Raw genomic sequence first — 15,778 nt, 5'->3', positions numbered from 1 at the left:
GACAATTCCAGACACAGACAAATATTTTAACTTTTAGATGCATGCAGAAGACGGCCGGCGTTGTTACATCAATCTGGAATTTGAGTATGAAAAATTAATTAGAAAAGCACGGGATAAAATGGGGATCGAACGTAAAGCAAAAAAGGGAGGAATTCCAATTTGCCCGAGATGTGTTTTTTTTTTTTTTTGTTTTTTTTTGTCTGAATGTCTTTGAATATGCTGTTTGTAATGATGTATCTGAAACATATTAGTGCTTACGGAAAGGTAGGTCCTCATCTTACAGACATAATGTTTTCAGGAAGCTTCTTTGGTAGAAGTGATGATTTTGAGTCATTGCTGTGATTTTAAGGAATTATCATGTGAATTATATTATTAAAGAATTCTATGTTTCTCCCCTTTTTGTTAGAGAAGAGTTTAACAAGATCCATCTTTTAAAATGAGCCCAAAATCATCTTATTTAAAAATACACCCTACAGGTGGGTCTTCTCTGCATGCTAGACAGATTTGGCCAAACTTCAGACATCCAGGAGTTAAACATTTTCAAATATAAATCTAGTCGTCTGTGGACTATAATTTAAAGAGCTTCTGCAGAAGCTTAGGGCCACCCTCCATCCATGGTCATGGTATTCACGTACGTTTTAATGGCTTTTATGATGCCATTTTTCAGTTTGCCATATGTGATAAGCACCTATAGGAGGGTAGGGGGTCCCATGGTTGAAGAACGTAGCTGCTGCCCAGCGGCCCCCTTTTCTTTATAGAAAATATGTTCTAAATATTACATTTGACCAAGTTGCCATGTTTCCAGCTTCAGAACCTCCCTAGAATTTTGATAGCTGATAAATATAAGTTGGAGGAATCCGTGGGGTGTATAATAATCACTTTAATGTTTGGATGTAGTTATTACGCCGCAGTGGAAAGAGAACATCCAGCAGGGACGGGGAGGAGAGCGAGGGCATTCCAGGGGAGGGAGATGTGTATTGCAGAAAGGTGGGAGGGTCTGGGGTTACTAAAATGTGTAAACACCGTAGGAGTTCTCATATCCGACAGTAAGCGACTAGAGACAAGAGCTGACACTCAGAATGTACCAGTCCAAAGTACCCAGCCCGGCTCTCCAGGTAACAAGAACAGCGGACATTCTACAGGTCGAGATGGTGGGGGAAAAGTTACGTGGAGGGTACTTTGTACCCTGGTGTTTTCGGATGTGCCTGCGGGAAAATGAGTATTGGGAAATAACTGTTCCCCCCCCCCCAAAAAAAAAAGTTCGGTCTCGTTACACACTGCTAGAACAGACCGGGGTAAATGGGTACAATGGGGTGGTTGGGTGGCAGTGCCGGCTGTATGTATGACAGGTGAGGGTCTTTGGCGTATCTTTAACCCCAGCATACGGGCTTCAAGCAATGTGTGGTATATTAAGGAGCAATCTATATGGTTCAGGGGGTAGAAATCTTTGCTGGGGGTGATATTTCATGGGTTACAGATGGATCTGTGTGCGACAGGGATAGTACTGCCAGGGCTGTCTCTAGAGACGGGTATTTTAAATGTCTGGTTTATTATTTCTCTGCATTGTTCTGTAAGATACAAAGTATCATTGTGGCTATGCTATATATATACACATATATATATATATAAAATATTTTACCATGTGCTGTTGTATGATTGTGTTTTCTGGGGAGTGTCACAGACAAGGCGTGAGCTCTGTGTATGTACTAAAGGTGGGGGTGGCATTAAAACAGATCCGTGTCTGTACTCGGCTTAGTTCTGTGAGTGCCAAGTATCCAGAAAGCGATGGCGTGTGAGTGTGCGAGGGGTTCTGCGGGGAGGCTGAAGGGCGATTATTGTGCTAGGAGATAAGGCATAAAGATGTGTGAGCGTGTGTGTTAGCATGTTTCTCTGTACATGTGCCAAAATGAGAGAATGATAAGGCCTTGGCTGAACCCTATCGCAGATCTCCTGGCTTTTTTTAGGGTTAAAAACTTTTATGAGTAACTTCATTTATGAATGTTTTCCAAAGTTTGCACAAGGATCACCGTTGTTCATAAAACCCTTGAAAGTCAACAAAGGGTTTAAAAAAATTTGGAGCTCTTTCTTTTAACTCTTTGGTCGGCGACCAAGTGGACGGGAATATACTTTAGATCAGTCAAGGTTTTATCTGCCACGACATTCTTGGATTTAATGATGAAAACACACCCAGAATGTAACGCATTGTAAAGAAAAAGGTCCATCATGGTCATTCCGAGGGTGCCGAGGGTGCCGAGGGCATGTAATATGCAGTTTTGCCCCAGTGACTTGTGTAAGAGGCTAATTTTCCTATTACCTCCGCAAGTACCCAGCAGAACCGTCTCATGCGCTTATTACACATACAGTATGTGCCCTTTATAGCACTTCAACACCTATCATTCCAAGTTAGAAAGCCATGATTGCCCAGCTAATCCTTGGTTTTTAACTTAAGCATTGCCAACGCACCCCGTGCATCTTGCTGACGCTGGCCTAATGTGCTTGCATGGTAAGATTAAAGGGAAATTATGCCCCTACCGGTATACTTTGTGGCATGGCACAAGCACTTGTATTATATGGCTATGCAATAGCACGGCTACGGAAGACCCCAGAGCAGGGTGACCATTTTTCCCCCAGGACACATGTGCTGCCCCCTGCAGTATGTGGCATGCATAACCCACAATTATCAAATCTGTAATATACCCCACTTACTGCGGGGCAACGCTTTACGTCGCTGGTCAGTAACGTGAAATGTATAAGCATCCCGTGTGGTCACCCCTACAGGGGCAGCGAGTCGGGGTGCGATTCATGCAGGGTGTGGGGTGCTGTTTGGATCCCTGCCCAAAGTGCAGAATTATTTAGTTTCTCCACTGGAAGGACTGTAATAGCAAACACCAGAAAGGGCGGAGGTACGAATTAACTAGCACCCGCTCTCATGACTCCTCCGGTCCGCTTGTTCCAGCCACATACACCCTGGTCAGCGTTATAATCAGACTTTGATCCCAACTTTACATTGTCGTTTGCACCTGCCCAGGCCAACTACCCCCTGACCACAGGAGCTGGCGTTCCAACCGGCGACAAGCTCAATGTCCTGACTGTGGGCCCCCGGGGGCCGCTTCTGATGCAGGATGTGGTCTTTACGGACGAGATGGCTCATTTCGACAGGGAGAGGATCCCAGAAAGAGTTGTCCACGCTAAAGGAGCAGGTGGGTAGTGGAAAGCGTTCCCTCTAAGGTGAGAGACTAAGCGGCTGGTGATCCCTCCATCGGTCCAACATGATCCAAAACGTGCCCCACGAGACCCTAAAGAAACCGGTTTCCTAGTCTATTCGCTCCACTTCTTGCTGCGTCCTGCGTTGGCTACTAAGTGCATTATTTGTCTCGTGTTTTCCAGGAGCCTTTGGCTACTTTGAGGTCACTCACGATATCACCAGATTCACAAAAGCGAAAGTGTTCGAGAAAATTGGAAAGAGAACAGACATCGCCGTTAGGTTCTCCACCGTAGGTGAGAGGCCGGCTTCCACTGGGAACACTAGTGGGAGGGTGAAATCTCGCACCTGCAGAGGTGGAGTGGACACTTGCCTACGTCAAGACCTTTTCGGCCACTCTATTCACCCCATAAAGCGTAGTCTGTTAACCTGCTGCGCAAAATCCGGACGGAAACTATAATTTTTGTGAAATTTCCTTTTGGCAGAAATGTAATCTTTTTTCCACCATCTGCAGCCAATGGAAAATTTCTGTAAAAAAAAAAAGTATAAAAGTGCCAGGGATGGATACTAACTTAATGAGGAAAATCAAATAAAGCTAAAGAATAAAATGTAACTTTTATCAATATTAATTTAAAAGAAATCTTATTCCTCTATTTAACATAAAAAAAGGTGTTGTAGCCACTCACAATAAACCCCCACACAATTATTTAGGGCTAGAATAGTTGACACTTGAAGGCACCTGAATAATCATAGAAGGGAGCCTAGAACGTGTTCAGAGGCTACCACCATAGAGCTAGACTGCTACCCGTCTATGGAGCAATTCTAGAGCTAGTTGGAATTCCTCCGCGCTAATATAAAAATCCATCTGCACTCATTCTACACTGATCCCTGTCTGCCGTCTTTTTCCTCCCCAGCTGGAGAAGCTGGATCGGCCGACACCGTCCGTGACCCGCGAGGATTTGCGGTGAAATTTTACACAGACGAAGGAATCTGGGATTTAACTGGCAACAACACGCCCATCTTTTTCATCAAAGACGCGATTCTGGTGAGTTATAAAACAAAATCTTTTTCAGAAATTACATCTTTTAATTCATAAACCTAGCCGGCAGATCGGCCCCATTCGGCCCCCGTCTAGTTGCCCGTTTCTCCTGCTGTAAGAGTCAAACCTCAACCAGTTGTTGGTCTCATTTTAGATGCAGGAGCAGGAGTATGTCTATCCCATGCATGTTTAAATCCCCTCACTGTATAAGCCTCTAACACTTCTGCTGGTAGGCTGTTCCTCTTATCTACCACTTATATCTTTTGAAGATCTTCAGATCTGTCCCAAATACTGTACCTCCCTCTTCCTGCTATTAATGCCACCGGCCATACAACCCAGCACCCTGCAACACTTTTCCCGACGCTTTAATGCATTCCCTGCTTTAGAACTAATTACTGGTCCTAAGAAGTAACAGCTGGTATGACATCATCATTTACGTGGGAAATGTACACCGAAACAGCTGATGATGCAACCGACTAAGAAAACCATTTAACAGAGAAATCGTAATAAAACAGAAGTTATAGAATAACATTATTATGGGCGATCTCAATATTTAAGTAATAATAAATGATTCTTTTTTTTTTGCAGTTTCCATCCTTTATTCACAGCCAGAAGAGGAACCCCCAGACTCACCTGAAGGACCCGGACATGGTGTGGGATTTCTGGAGCCTGCGGCCAGAGTCTCTGCACCAGGTTGGTTATCGCAACCTTTTTCTCTGTACTTTCTTAGAAGTACCATTTTTTAATATTTTCGCGTTTATAATAAAACCAGTTTGTCCGCCGACGCTGGGGCAGGTCTCCTAAACCCTGTAACTTTAATAAAACGAATGATTGACACATTTAAGGACACGGCCTAGCAGAAGAGAGAGAGAGATATCGCGATTATTACCCACACCCAGGAGAGAGCGTTTATCACTCGCAGACCTCTGCCAGGGAAAAAAAAACTCACTTTATTCTCCAGAGCTTCACCCATGATAATAATTTTATAAAAAAGCATATTGTGCTAGATATTTAAACGACTACAATTCCCATAATCCCTCTCCAGTAATGCAGCCAGTGATGGCAGGTACCCCTGGCTACCCCTGCTTTATCATAGGAACGTACTTATTTAGGTTGAAAAAAGACCTAAGTCCATCAAGTTCCACCCGTCTACCGATCCTTCCTGCCTTTGATCCGAAAGAGGGCAAAAAAACAACCCAATGAAGCTATTTTTTAGGGATTTTGCCACCCAGGGGGCAAAATTCCTTCTTGACTCCAAAAGCCAATCAGATTTCTCCTTGGATCAAGAAGCTCCTAAATATTAATGTTTATTCTATCATTTATAGCCCGGTATGTTCTGCTTCCCTAAGAAAAAAACCCCAAAATATCCAGACTCTTTTTGAAGGCATCTCTTGGCAGCGAATTCCATACCTTTATTGCCCTCACTGTAAAGAATGCCGTACGTACACTAGCAGTATTAAGATGGAAAGGAGACTCTACGTAGAAGGTCTTCATCATAAGGACGAGGGGCATACAAATGGCCAAAAAATACTCAGAACACACACGGATCACCCAGAAGAAGACACGTCAATGATTGGATGTATGATGTCATCATACATTTTGTGGTTTATATTATAATATAAGGCGAAGGGAATTTATATAATTGTTTATATTTCTCGCAGGTAACCTTCCTGTTTACCGACCGTGGCATCCCGGACGGACACAGGCACATGAACGGATACGGGTCTCACACCTTCAAACTGGTGAACGCCGAAGGGAAGGCGGTGTACTGCAAATTTCATTACAAGGTATGAGGGCCGGGAGCTGGAAAACACCCGTCTAGAGGGGAGTTTAAATAAAAAGATATATGCGTGATTTAATCAGATTAATTATACGGGGAACACAACATGTTCCGACAGCGCTTACTTATTCACCATCAAAGTTTGCCTCTACTTGTCTCCTCTCCCTCCTTTCTCCTCTTGCTTCTTTTTTTTCTCTCTCCGCATAATCACCGTTTAAGATGAGCGCAATAACAAAACTAAGATTTGGAAAGGTTTCAATGATATTTACTATCATTATTTTTGTTAAAAAAAAAAAAAGAAAATGTAATATCTAATAAGTGATAGACCCATTCTGCCCCGTCTAGTCGCCCGTTGTCGGTCGTTGTTGGTCGTGGGTCTCGTCTTAGACCTTAATCCGTCGTTGGTCTCTTCCGCTGGGAGGCTGGGTGAACTTACTTGATACCCAACCCTTCTGATCAAATACCTTCCCATCTTGCATGTGTTTCCTTGACCCTTAAAAGAAGAGAGAGAGAGGTGGACAATGTTACGTAAGATGTTTGATCCATGATCTTTTTCTCCAACCTTTCTTTGAAGACCGATCAGGGCATCAAGAACTTAACCGTAGAAGAAGCTGATCGCCTAGTGGTGAGCGATCCCGACTACGGCATCCGAGACCTCTTCTGCGCCATCGCTAACAAGAACTTTCCGTCTTGGACCTTTTACATTCAAGTCATGACGTTTGAACAAGCCGAGAAGAGCCCCTTCAACCCTTTCGACCTCACCAAGGTGAGTGAAGGGATATCGCCTCTAAAGCCAGAAAAGCACATTTCGAGGTAGCAATGAGGTCACATAATTAGAGCATTAACCTGAATCAGATAGTTGGGAAAACGTTTTTTTTTGGTTTTTTTTACAAATAGTTTGAGAATTGGATCTAATTTGGTAAATAATTTCATAGAGGTTTTTAAAAAGTTGGGGGGGGGTCCATGTTTTTTTTTTTCTATCAAATGGTGACCTCATCGTTTGTAAGAGCATAAAATAATTAAAATAGTGGGGAAAATATATATATATTGTTATTAATTAAAAGAGTGTGCGGGTTGACTGAATTTTATTTATTTTAATTGATGTTAAATAATTGATGTTAATTAATGAAAGCTTTTGCTAATTTAGAGGCACTAAAGCGCTCCTAAACATCCCTTGGATGAAAAATAGGTTGAAAGCAATTGAAAAATAACACTTAAGAAGGCGGAACTTGCCGGATCTTGCCCCAAGGTGTTTGCTACACACCTGGCGAAGGATTATTCCTATTATTAGTCTGACGTCCATGAAAACAATTATTTGTGTCACTCATTGTGTGGATTAGCATGGAATAGAATTAGAATATTAAGTTATGATGTCATCGCCCTACACCTTCATTCTCTATTACAGCAGGCCAATAAGGCATTGTTTTAATGTGCCCCTTTAACGATCAAAGTACCCCTTAATTTATTGTTAGAGGGGAGGCTAACATGTTACGTGACTTTTATATGTTCTACAATTCAACAAAAGGCTACATATCGAAAATGACAAGCGACAGAAAGGATAGATTTTTAAATGAACTGTCTCAAAATGATGTTCTCCGGGAGACTTTATCATCTGGGTAACAGCAGACAGGCTGGCGGGGATAGCAGGGCGTAACCTGTCTGGCCAACTGAAACAGAGATTAAATTACAGCAATTAACAGTCAATGAACTAATGATGTCATTAATGACTCTCCTTTGTGTCATACAGTATATAGGGCAGTATAGCTCGCCTACAACCATATGTACAGCCTTCAAATGGGGGTATAACCCACATAAAGTTATATACATGGCAGTAAGGTTGAGATATAGTTATACGAATAGCACTTGTATGTATATATATATATAAGGCATTTTTCTGGGGGGGGCTTCCATATATAAAACCCCCAGGCCAGTATAGATTATATGCAGCCTGAAGAGCTAGCTCAGGGGTCAATCAATCCAGGTGGGCTATTAACACGGCACATCAGAACATATTTAGGAACCAGCATACATAGGGTCCTGTTCTGTCCAAAAATGCTCTACGAATAATAGGGTGTCCCATAAAATGAGCACAGAAAGGACCCAGGCATGGTGTAAGTGCTGCAGAAAAAAATAAATCCCTGTGACTTCAAAAACAGAAGCCCATTGGGCAAATACCCTGCACCCCTTTGCCAGCCCACCCATGTTTATAGGTCTTATGTGAATGGCGCAACAAGTGTGGCAGATTATTTAGCTTTTCTCTTTTTTTAAGAAAATATTTTGTTTTCCTGGATTTTCGAATTATGTTCATCGATGGTCCTCAGGTCTGGCCTCATGGAGAATACCCGCTGATTCCCGTGGGGAAGATGGTGTTGAACAGGAACCCAGAGAACTACTTTGCCGAAGTGGAGCAGCTGGCGTTCGACCCGAGTAACATGCCCCCCGGGATAGAACCCAGTCCGGATAAAATGCTGCAGGTGAGGGCAGTGGGCAGCAATCAAACCCTACATCACATCCCATCATTCAACTCGGCCCTTTGTACAGCGCCGCGGAATATGATGGTGCTATATAACTCAATAATAATAATAATTATAATATTAATGATAAGGGGTGATAGATATTATTTCTGTATTCACTGCAACTTTAAGTTAAATAAGTAGAGTTCATATCCCATTTGATTCCAATGATTAAATATGATTTAATGGGCTATTATATAAACTACAACTCCCACAATCCCCAGGAAACCTCTCGGTGGCATTGGGTCAGCACTGCTTGGCAGTTATTTAGGGCAATGTCCACTAAGCGGTGTTTTTACTTGTGACGGTTTATGTGCTCCGTTCCAGGGCCGCCTCTTCTCATATCCAGACACACACAGACACCGCCTGGGTCCCAATTATCTACAAATCCCCGTCAACTCCCCGCGGGGCACAAGGGTAGCCAATTACCAGCAGGATGGCCCCATGTGCATGTTTCATATGCCCAGTAAGTATTCACGGATCAATGATTGCTGTCTCATGTTACTTTGCGAAAGAATACACTTTGTGTGTCTGCAGGACCTGTCATGACTCATAGGCTGGGAGGCTGTTCCATTTATCTACCACCCTCTCATTAAAGTAAAAGTCCTTCCATCGAAGCCTCTGACCCTCTGGTGTTAGATTCTGGTCTCTCGTTCTAACGTTTCTCCTCCCTTGAAATAAACTTCCCTCCTGTACTCTGTTAAACTCCTTTAACTATTTATTTATTTAGTTTTAATTGAAATACTATTTATTAGATTTCATACAATTATTAGTATTTAAATAAAAAAAAAACTATTTAAATGTCTGTTCCATTGGTCATATGGACTTTAAACAACTTCCCAATAAGGTTTGTGGACAGGACTGGATATTGCGCTAAAATAACACTTGGCCGTTGACTTCACCCCAGACTTTTAGGGTTCAAGGTAGACCTGTCCTGTTGGGCAAAAGAGGTTGCCCTTTGCTACAGTAACCTGTGCTCAGATCAGCCAGAAGTAATGTTGGAATTTCTTGACCTCGTGTGATTTAAAGCCATCGCGTCCAGGGGTTTAATACCAGGTTTGACGTTGGAAACCATCTGCAGTCTCAGAAAATGTAGCAGGTTTCTCTTAAATATACATTTTCCTGGGCCGGGGTCTTCGTTCCTTACAGTTTCTCTAACCTACTTTTACATGATGAATAATTCTCACAAGACTCCTCGGCGTTCCGAAAACACGATCACGCGGCATTGTTCTCCTTTCCTCGGGTCAGGTTATGGGCTACAAGAAGAGCGTCGCTTGACCATCACATGTCAGAAGCTCCTGCCAATTCCTAACACGCTCTGAGATGTCACCAAATACCTTCCTTCTGTAAAAAAAAAACCAGAACTCCGATGTTCTTTGTTGAATCGGGAGAAGTATTCGTTTTGTGCCCCACCAGGTCTTCATCCTTGGTCAACCTTCTTCTTGGTCGGCACAGAGCACGGTTTGCAAAGAGTTGTCACGAAACCTTGCTATGGGGTCAATTTACTAACACAATTCAGCAGAAGACTCTTTAGAACTTCCATATTTATCAGATATGTTTCATGTCGGAAGCCCCAATATATTTATGGAGATCTAGGAGGCTCTCTGATTCTTCAGGGTTCTTGCATCTCCACACGGACCTGCTGGACCGTTGTGTCTTGGGGTCTTTGGGGTTTATTCACTAAAGGGGGAGTTGACAGGAGAGTTTACGAGTTGAGTTCCAGATCCTTGACTTCATTCTATGAAAGTTCAACCTCAATGAGCTTCTGCCGTAGAAAGATCTTGGCTGACCCTGTATAATGTTTAGTTAAATCAGCAATGTGACTTCAAAGCCTCCTCACCCATTGAATTATACATTATACAGGGCCAGTCCAGCCCTTGTTGCTGGAGAAGTCTGTCGTTAAAGCGAAAACTCTGCTGCAAATTTGCCTTTTAGTGAATAAACCCCTTTGCTGGGGACAGTTGCTATGAGGACACGGATCAATCTTATGACAATCTAGCGGCTTTATTGAGAGTTTTTATTGAGTTCCATGAACGTAATTTTTCTTTATTTAGGCAACATGCCGAATTATTATCCAAACAGCTTCGTGTGTCCCCGAGATCAACCCAAGCACAAGGAAACCTGTTTCCCTGCCTCAGGAGACGTTGACAGACACAACACGGACGATGAAGACGACGTCTCGCAGGTAGGGGGGTCCCAGCCGCTTGGTGAACGCACTGTGAGATTGGGTTTAGAATGGACTGAATGGCATACACTGTATACAGTAATAACCCCCTGGCGCTGTATACAGTAATAACCCCCCCAGCACTGTATACAGTAATAACCCCCCAAGCACTGTATACAGTAATATAACCCCAGCGCTGTATACAGTAATATAACCCCCAGCGCTGTATACAGTAATGTAGCCCCCAGCGCTGTATACAGTAATATAACCCCCCAGCGCTGTATACAGTAATATAACCCCCAGCGCTGTATACAGTAATATAACCCCCCAGCGCTGTATACAGTAATATAACCCCCAGCGCTGTATACAGTAATATAACCCCCCAGCGCTGTATACAGTAATATAACCCCCCAGCGCTGTATACAGTAATAACCCCCCAAGCACTGTATACAGTAATATAACCCCAGCGCTGTATACAGTAATATAACCCCCAGCGCTGTATACAGTAATGTAGCCCCCAGCGCTGTATACAGTAATATAACCCCCCAGCGCTGTATACAGTAATATAACCCCCAGCGCTGTATACAGTAATATAACCCCCCAGCGCTGTATACAGTAATATAACCCCCAGCGCTGTATACAGTAATATAACCCCCCAGCGCTGTATACAGTAATATAACCCCCCAGCGCTGTATACAGTAATATAACCCCCAGCGCTGTATACAGTAATAACCTCCCTACCGCTGTATACAGTAATGTAACCCCCAGCGCTGTATACAGTAATATAACCCCCCAGCGCTGTATACAGTAATATAACCCCCCAGCGCTGTATACAGTAATATAACCCCCAGTGCTGTATACAGTAATATAAACCCAGCGCTGTATACAGTAATATAACCCCCCAGCGCTGTATACAGTAATATAACCCCCCAGCACTGTATACAGTAATATAACCCCCCAGCGCTGTATACAGTAATATAACCCCCAGCGCTGTATACAGTAATATAACCCCCCAGCGCTGTATACAGTAATATAACCCCCAGCGCTGTATACAGTAATATAACCCCCCAGCGCTGTATACAGTAATATAACCCCCCAGCGCTGTATACAGTAATATAACCCCCAGCGCTGTATACAGTAATAACCTCCCTACCGCTGTATACAGTAATGTAACCCCCAGCGCTGTATACAGTAATATAACCCCCCAGCGCTGTATACAGTAATATAACCCCCCAGCGCTGTATACAGTAATATAACCCCCAGTGCTGTATACAGTAATATAAACCCAGCGCTGTATACAGTAATATAACCCCCCAGCGCTGTATACAGTAATATAACCCCCCAGCACTGTATACAGTAATATAACCCCCCAGCGCTGTATACAGTAATATAACCCCCAGGGCTGTATACAGTAATATAACCCCCAGCACTGTATACAGTAATATAACCCCCCAGCACTGTATACAGTAATATAACCCCCCAGCGCTGTATACAGTAATATAACCCCCAGGGCTGTATACAGTAATATAACCCCCAGCGCTGTATACAGTAATATAACCCCCCAGCGCTGTATACAGTAATATAACCCCCAGCGCTGTATACAGTAATATAACCCCCCAGCGCTGTATACAGTAATATAACCCCCCAGCGCTGTATACAGTAATATAACCCCCCCAAGTTTTATCTCATTTTGTTCCAATAAACTCACTTTATCTCCAGATCTGGAGCCGCCGTTGCTGTCAGTCATGTGATATTTTGGGTGGCTTTCCGGCTCATACACCACACTGAGCTGATGCTTTATGGCAATGCTAATGAAGTCTATTCTAAGTCAATTCTAAGACTGAGCCATTCTATTGTTCCCCACAGGCAGTATGATAAGGAGTCGGGGGGTTTAGTAGATCGGGGCTCAGATAACAGAACGAGAATCATACAAACGGCTGATATGCAGCTGCATGAAAACATTATATTACAGGGCAAAAACTACAACTGGGGGAAAAAAAGCGCAATATATACTATTTTTAAATGTTCTGGTTTTGGTTGATTTTTATCCATAAATGATGTCACTTCAGGTGAGAGCATTCTACACCAAAACCCTGTCCGAGTGCGAGAGGCAGAGACTGTGTGAGAACATCGCCAAGCACCTAAAAGACGCTCAAATCTTCATCCAGCAGAGAGCCGTGAGTGATATCTTGTGTGTTATTACATCATCGATGAATACTTGTAGTGAAAACTCTCCGATTTACTTATGTGCCTTTTTTAAGATAATAACTGAAAACAGGATAATTAGAATGTGTTTTGGGTTCTTTCCCAGGTGAAAAACTTCAGTGACGTTCATCGGGATTATGGCGCGAGGATCCAGACTCTGCTGGATAAATATAATGCTGCAGAAGGAGATAAGGTACAGATAACCTTCCAAAAAGGACCATTTAACGAATTCCACATTTACAAAAAAAAAATGGCAAATTTAAGGAACAGTAAACTAAGGGCTAAATTTAACACGGGGAAGAAAAGAAAAACCTCAGTGCCACGCTTCCTCATAGGTGAAAGGTTATCCAATTTTTAGGGGAACTGGGTGGGGCTTGATAATAGCCACACCCACAAAGCCATGCCCATTTCAAAAAATCTCCACCCACTTTCTATGTGTTTTGTTTTGCTAATACCTTTTATTGCCAACATCCCATACGATGGAGCTCATTAATGTCTGCAACCTTTCCTGCCCAGAGGGCCGGTCTTGTGCCTAAGGGTACATGGACAGTATATCTGGCACTGAAAATGGTCAGTATACCATGGGCTATACCTATGGACTTGAGGAGAAATTCTACTCACCCTTTCAGCCAGAGACATATGGTCAGAGGACCAAATCCAAACTGGGTCGATGGACTATGGGTCTGTTACAGGGTCACCGTACCCAAGGCTGGGTCCCCCTGTTTGAGGGCTGAGGAATCACCAGTCAGTCCCTCATACGGATCGCACTCAGCTATCCACGGATCATCCAGACCACCATTCGTAGTAAACCAAGAAGAACTCTCTTTATTACAAACACACAGAACTTATATACAACCTCAATGCAATGTGTACCGAACCCAACCCCCAATCCCATCAGCCACATCCCATCACAAATCCCGTCAGTATACAGGGGATGTATCAGGTGAGGGGATTACAGAATACAATGGGTTCCCCCACCTGTGTTATCCCCCCTGTAGTGCGGGGGCCGTCTGGGCAGACAGGGCTGTGCTGGTTGATTAAGAGCCCCAGCCAGATTATAGGATCGTCTCTTTGAAGGCTGGGGCTGAATCCACATCAGTCTCTGGGCCGGTTACACAATAAACACAATATAATATATTACCGGGTCACGGTATACAGAACCGGACACAAAAGCGCTCCGTGACCCGGCTAAACTTCATATGACATATGAGCCAGCTAGCCTGGCCCTGTCACAGGGTCAAAGTAACAAAGCCACATGTTTCCGAAGATCGAAGGACATTACACACAACAAGAGCCCCCTAAAAAAACATAACAGCCATTGAAAGCCTGCCTTTCCCTTCCATATAACCAGGTAGAGGGGATCGGTGGCTTCACCTTACTCACCACTCTCCACCATGCGTGGCTTCACCTTACTCACCACTCCCCGCCATGTGTGACTTCACCTTACTCACCACTCTCTACCATGTGTGACTTCACCTTACTCACCACTCTCTACCATGTGTGGCTTCACCTTACTCACCACCATGTGTGGCTTCACCTTACTCACCACTCTCCACCATGTGTGGCTTCACCTTACTTACCACTCTCCACCATGTGTGGCTTCACCTTACTCACAACTCCCCACCATGTGTGGCTTCACCTTACTCACTACTCCCCGCCGTGTGTGGCTTCACCTTACTCACTACTCCCCGCCGTGTGTGGCTTCACCTTACTCACCATGCCCCACCATGTGGGGCCTTACGGTTCTTATTTTAAAAATGTACTTGGACTCCTTTGAAGCCAACAAAGACATGTTAATGATTTCCTAACAATTCATCTTATAACCTGTTATGTTTGTTTTAAACTTCAGCCTAAAAAAAAGATCAAAGAAAAAAATCCCCACACAGAATAGAATTAAAATTAGAACGCAGAATAATGTTCTGTATTAGAAGACGGTACGTCTGTTTATGTATTTTTCTTTGTTGGAGTTTATTAATTTTGTCCTTTTTTTATATTTATTTAGAAACCGCTGCATTGTTACGTTAGAAGAGACGAAAAGAACGCGCAGTAGGGTGTTGGACCTGCGCAGCTATGGGGGATCTCGATGTCTGGCGGATCCCATCCTCCTTTAACTGCATTTCCTGCGATTTTAGTCCTGCGACTGCTTTTTTTTTGCCTGTTTTGGGCAAACTGTTTTTGGAAACAAGCGCTTAATCCAAGCCAACCGTCCTGTAAACTGCATTCATTGGTGTTGCTGAAGAATCCCGTTCACAGGGGTCCCAAGTTTGGAGAATGGGTTTCAGGGAGAGTTTTAGGGGGTCTGGCGGCGGAGCCCCCAAAAGCCAGAAAGATTTCATAAAGTGAATGCTGTCAGAAATCGCACAACTGTGTCACAATTCTATACGTGTAGTGTTCATAACACAAATACTATGTATGTTACAATGTGGTTATGTGTATGTTTTGTTTTGCCTGATTATGTGTATTTTGGGAACAAAAAATGTTCATTTTCAGAAGAATATTCCCTTAGTTTCTATTTGTTAGAAATACATGCAGTATTTTTTTAGCTTACGTCAGGCTTATGCATTGGGATTCGTACAAATTTTATATTTTGCCGGCTGCGTATCTTTTATAAAGCTTTCATTTTAATATTCTCATAGAATACATAATATTCCTAAATACCCGGATATTACACTCTATATTATTTTTACACTTTGAATTATATGAGTCTTGACTGCTTATACCCATATGTACTGCACTCCTCGATTTCTCTTATAACTATTCCCACCTTGTGGCCTTAAAGCCAAGAGCCGGCCCTGGGTATACTTCTATTCAGATACACTACTGTTCAAAAGTTTGGGGTCATGTAGAAATGTCCTTGTTTTTGAAAGTAAAGCAC

At 43.2% G+C, this 15,778-nt stretch overlaps 1 protein-coding gene across 1 annotated transcript; it reads left to right on the top strand.

Annotated features, from left to right (window-relative positions):
* The first annotated feature begins 1,079 nt into the window (after positions 1 to 1,079).
* On the top strand, positions 1,080 to 14,953 carry LOC149280188 (catalase-like). Its single transcript, XM_089500756.1, has 13 exons — positions 1,080 to 1,115; positions 3,029 to 3,200; positions 3,388 to 3,498; positions 4,117 to 4,247; positions 4,830 to 4,934; positions 5,903 to 6,028; positions 6,596 to 6,787; positions 8,343 to 8,495; positions 8,862 to 9,000; positions 10,589 to 10,719; positions 12,768 to 12,875; positions 13,010 to 13,096; positions 14,906 to 14,953. The coding sequence occupies exons 1-13, from the start codon at positions 1,080 to 1,082 to the stop codon at positions 14,951 to 14,953; spliced, it is 1,539 nt and encodes a 512-aa protein (XP_089356882.1).
* The last annotated feature ends 825 nt before the right edge of the window (positions 14,954 to 15,778 follow it).

Source organism: Sceloporus occidentalis, unplaced genomic scaffold (assembly GCF_023333645.1).
Source record: "Sceloporus occidentalis isolate IW3139 unplaced genomic scaffold, rSceOcc1.0.p SCAF_158, whole genome shotgun sequence".
Classification (NCBI taxonomy): domain Eukaryota; kingdom Metazoa; phylum Chordata; class Lepidosauria; order Squamata; family Phrynosomatidae; genus Sceloporus; species Sceloporus occidentalis.
Note: the sequence above shows the minus strand (reverse complement) of the source record. Positions and strands in the feature narration are given on the sequence as shown.

Coding starts and splice junctions, on each gene's coding strand:
- LOC149280188 (XM_089500756.1), top strand. CDS start 1,080: ATGTACCAGTCCAAAGTACCCAGCCCGGCTCTCCAG. Junction 4,248..4,829: donor TCATCAAAGACGCGATTCTG/GTGAGTTATAAA, acceptor TTTTTTTTGCAG/TTTCCATCCTTTATTCACAG. Junction 8,496..8,861: donor GTCCGGATAAAATGCTGCAG/GTGAGGGCAGTG, acceptor GCTCCGTTCCAG/GGCCGCCTCTTCTCATATCC.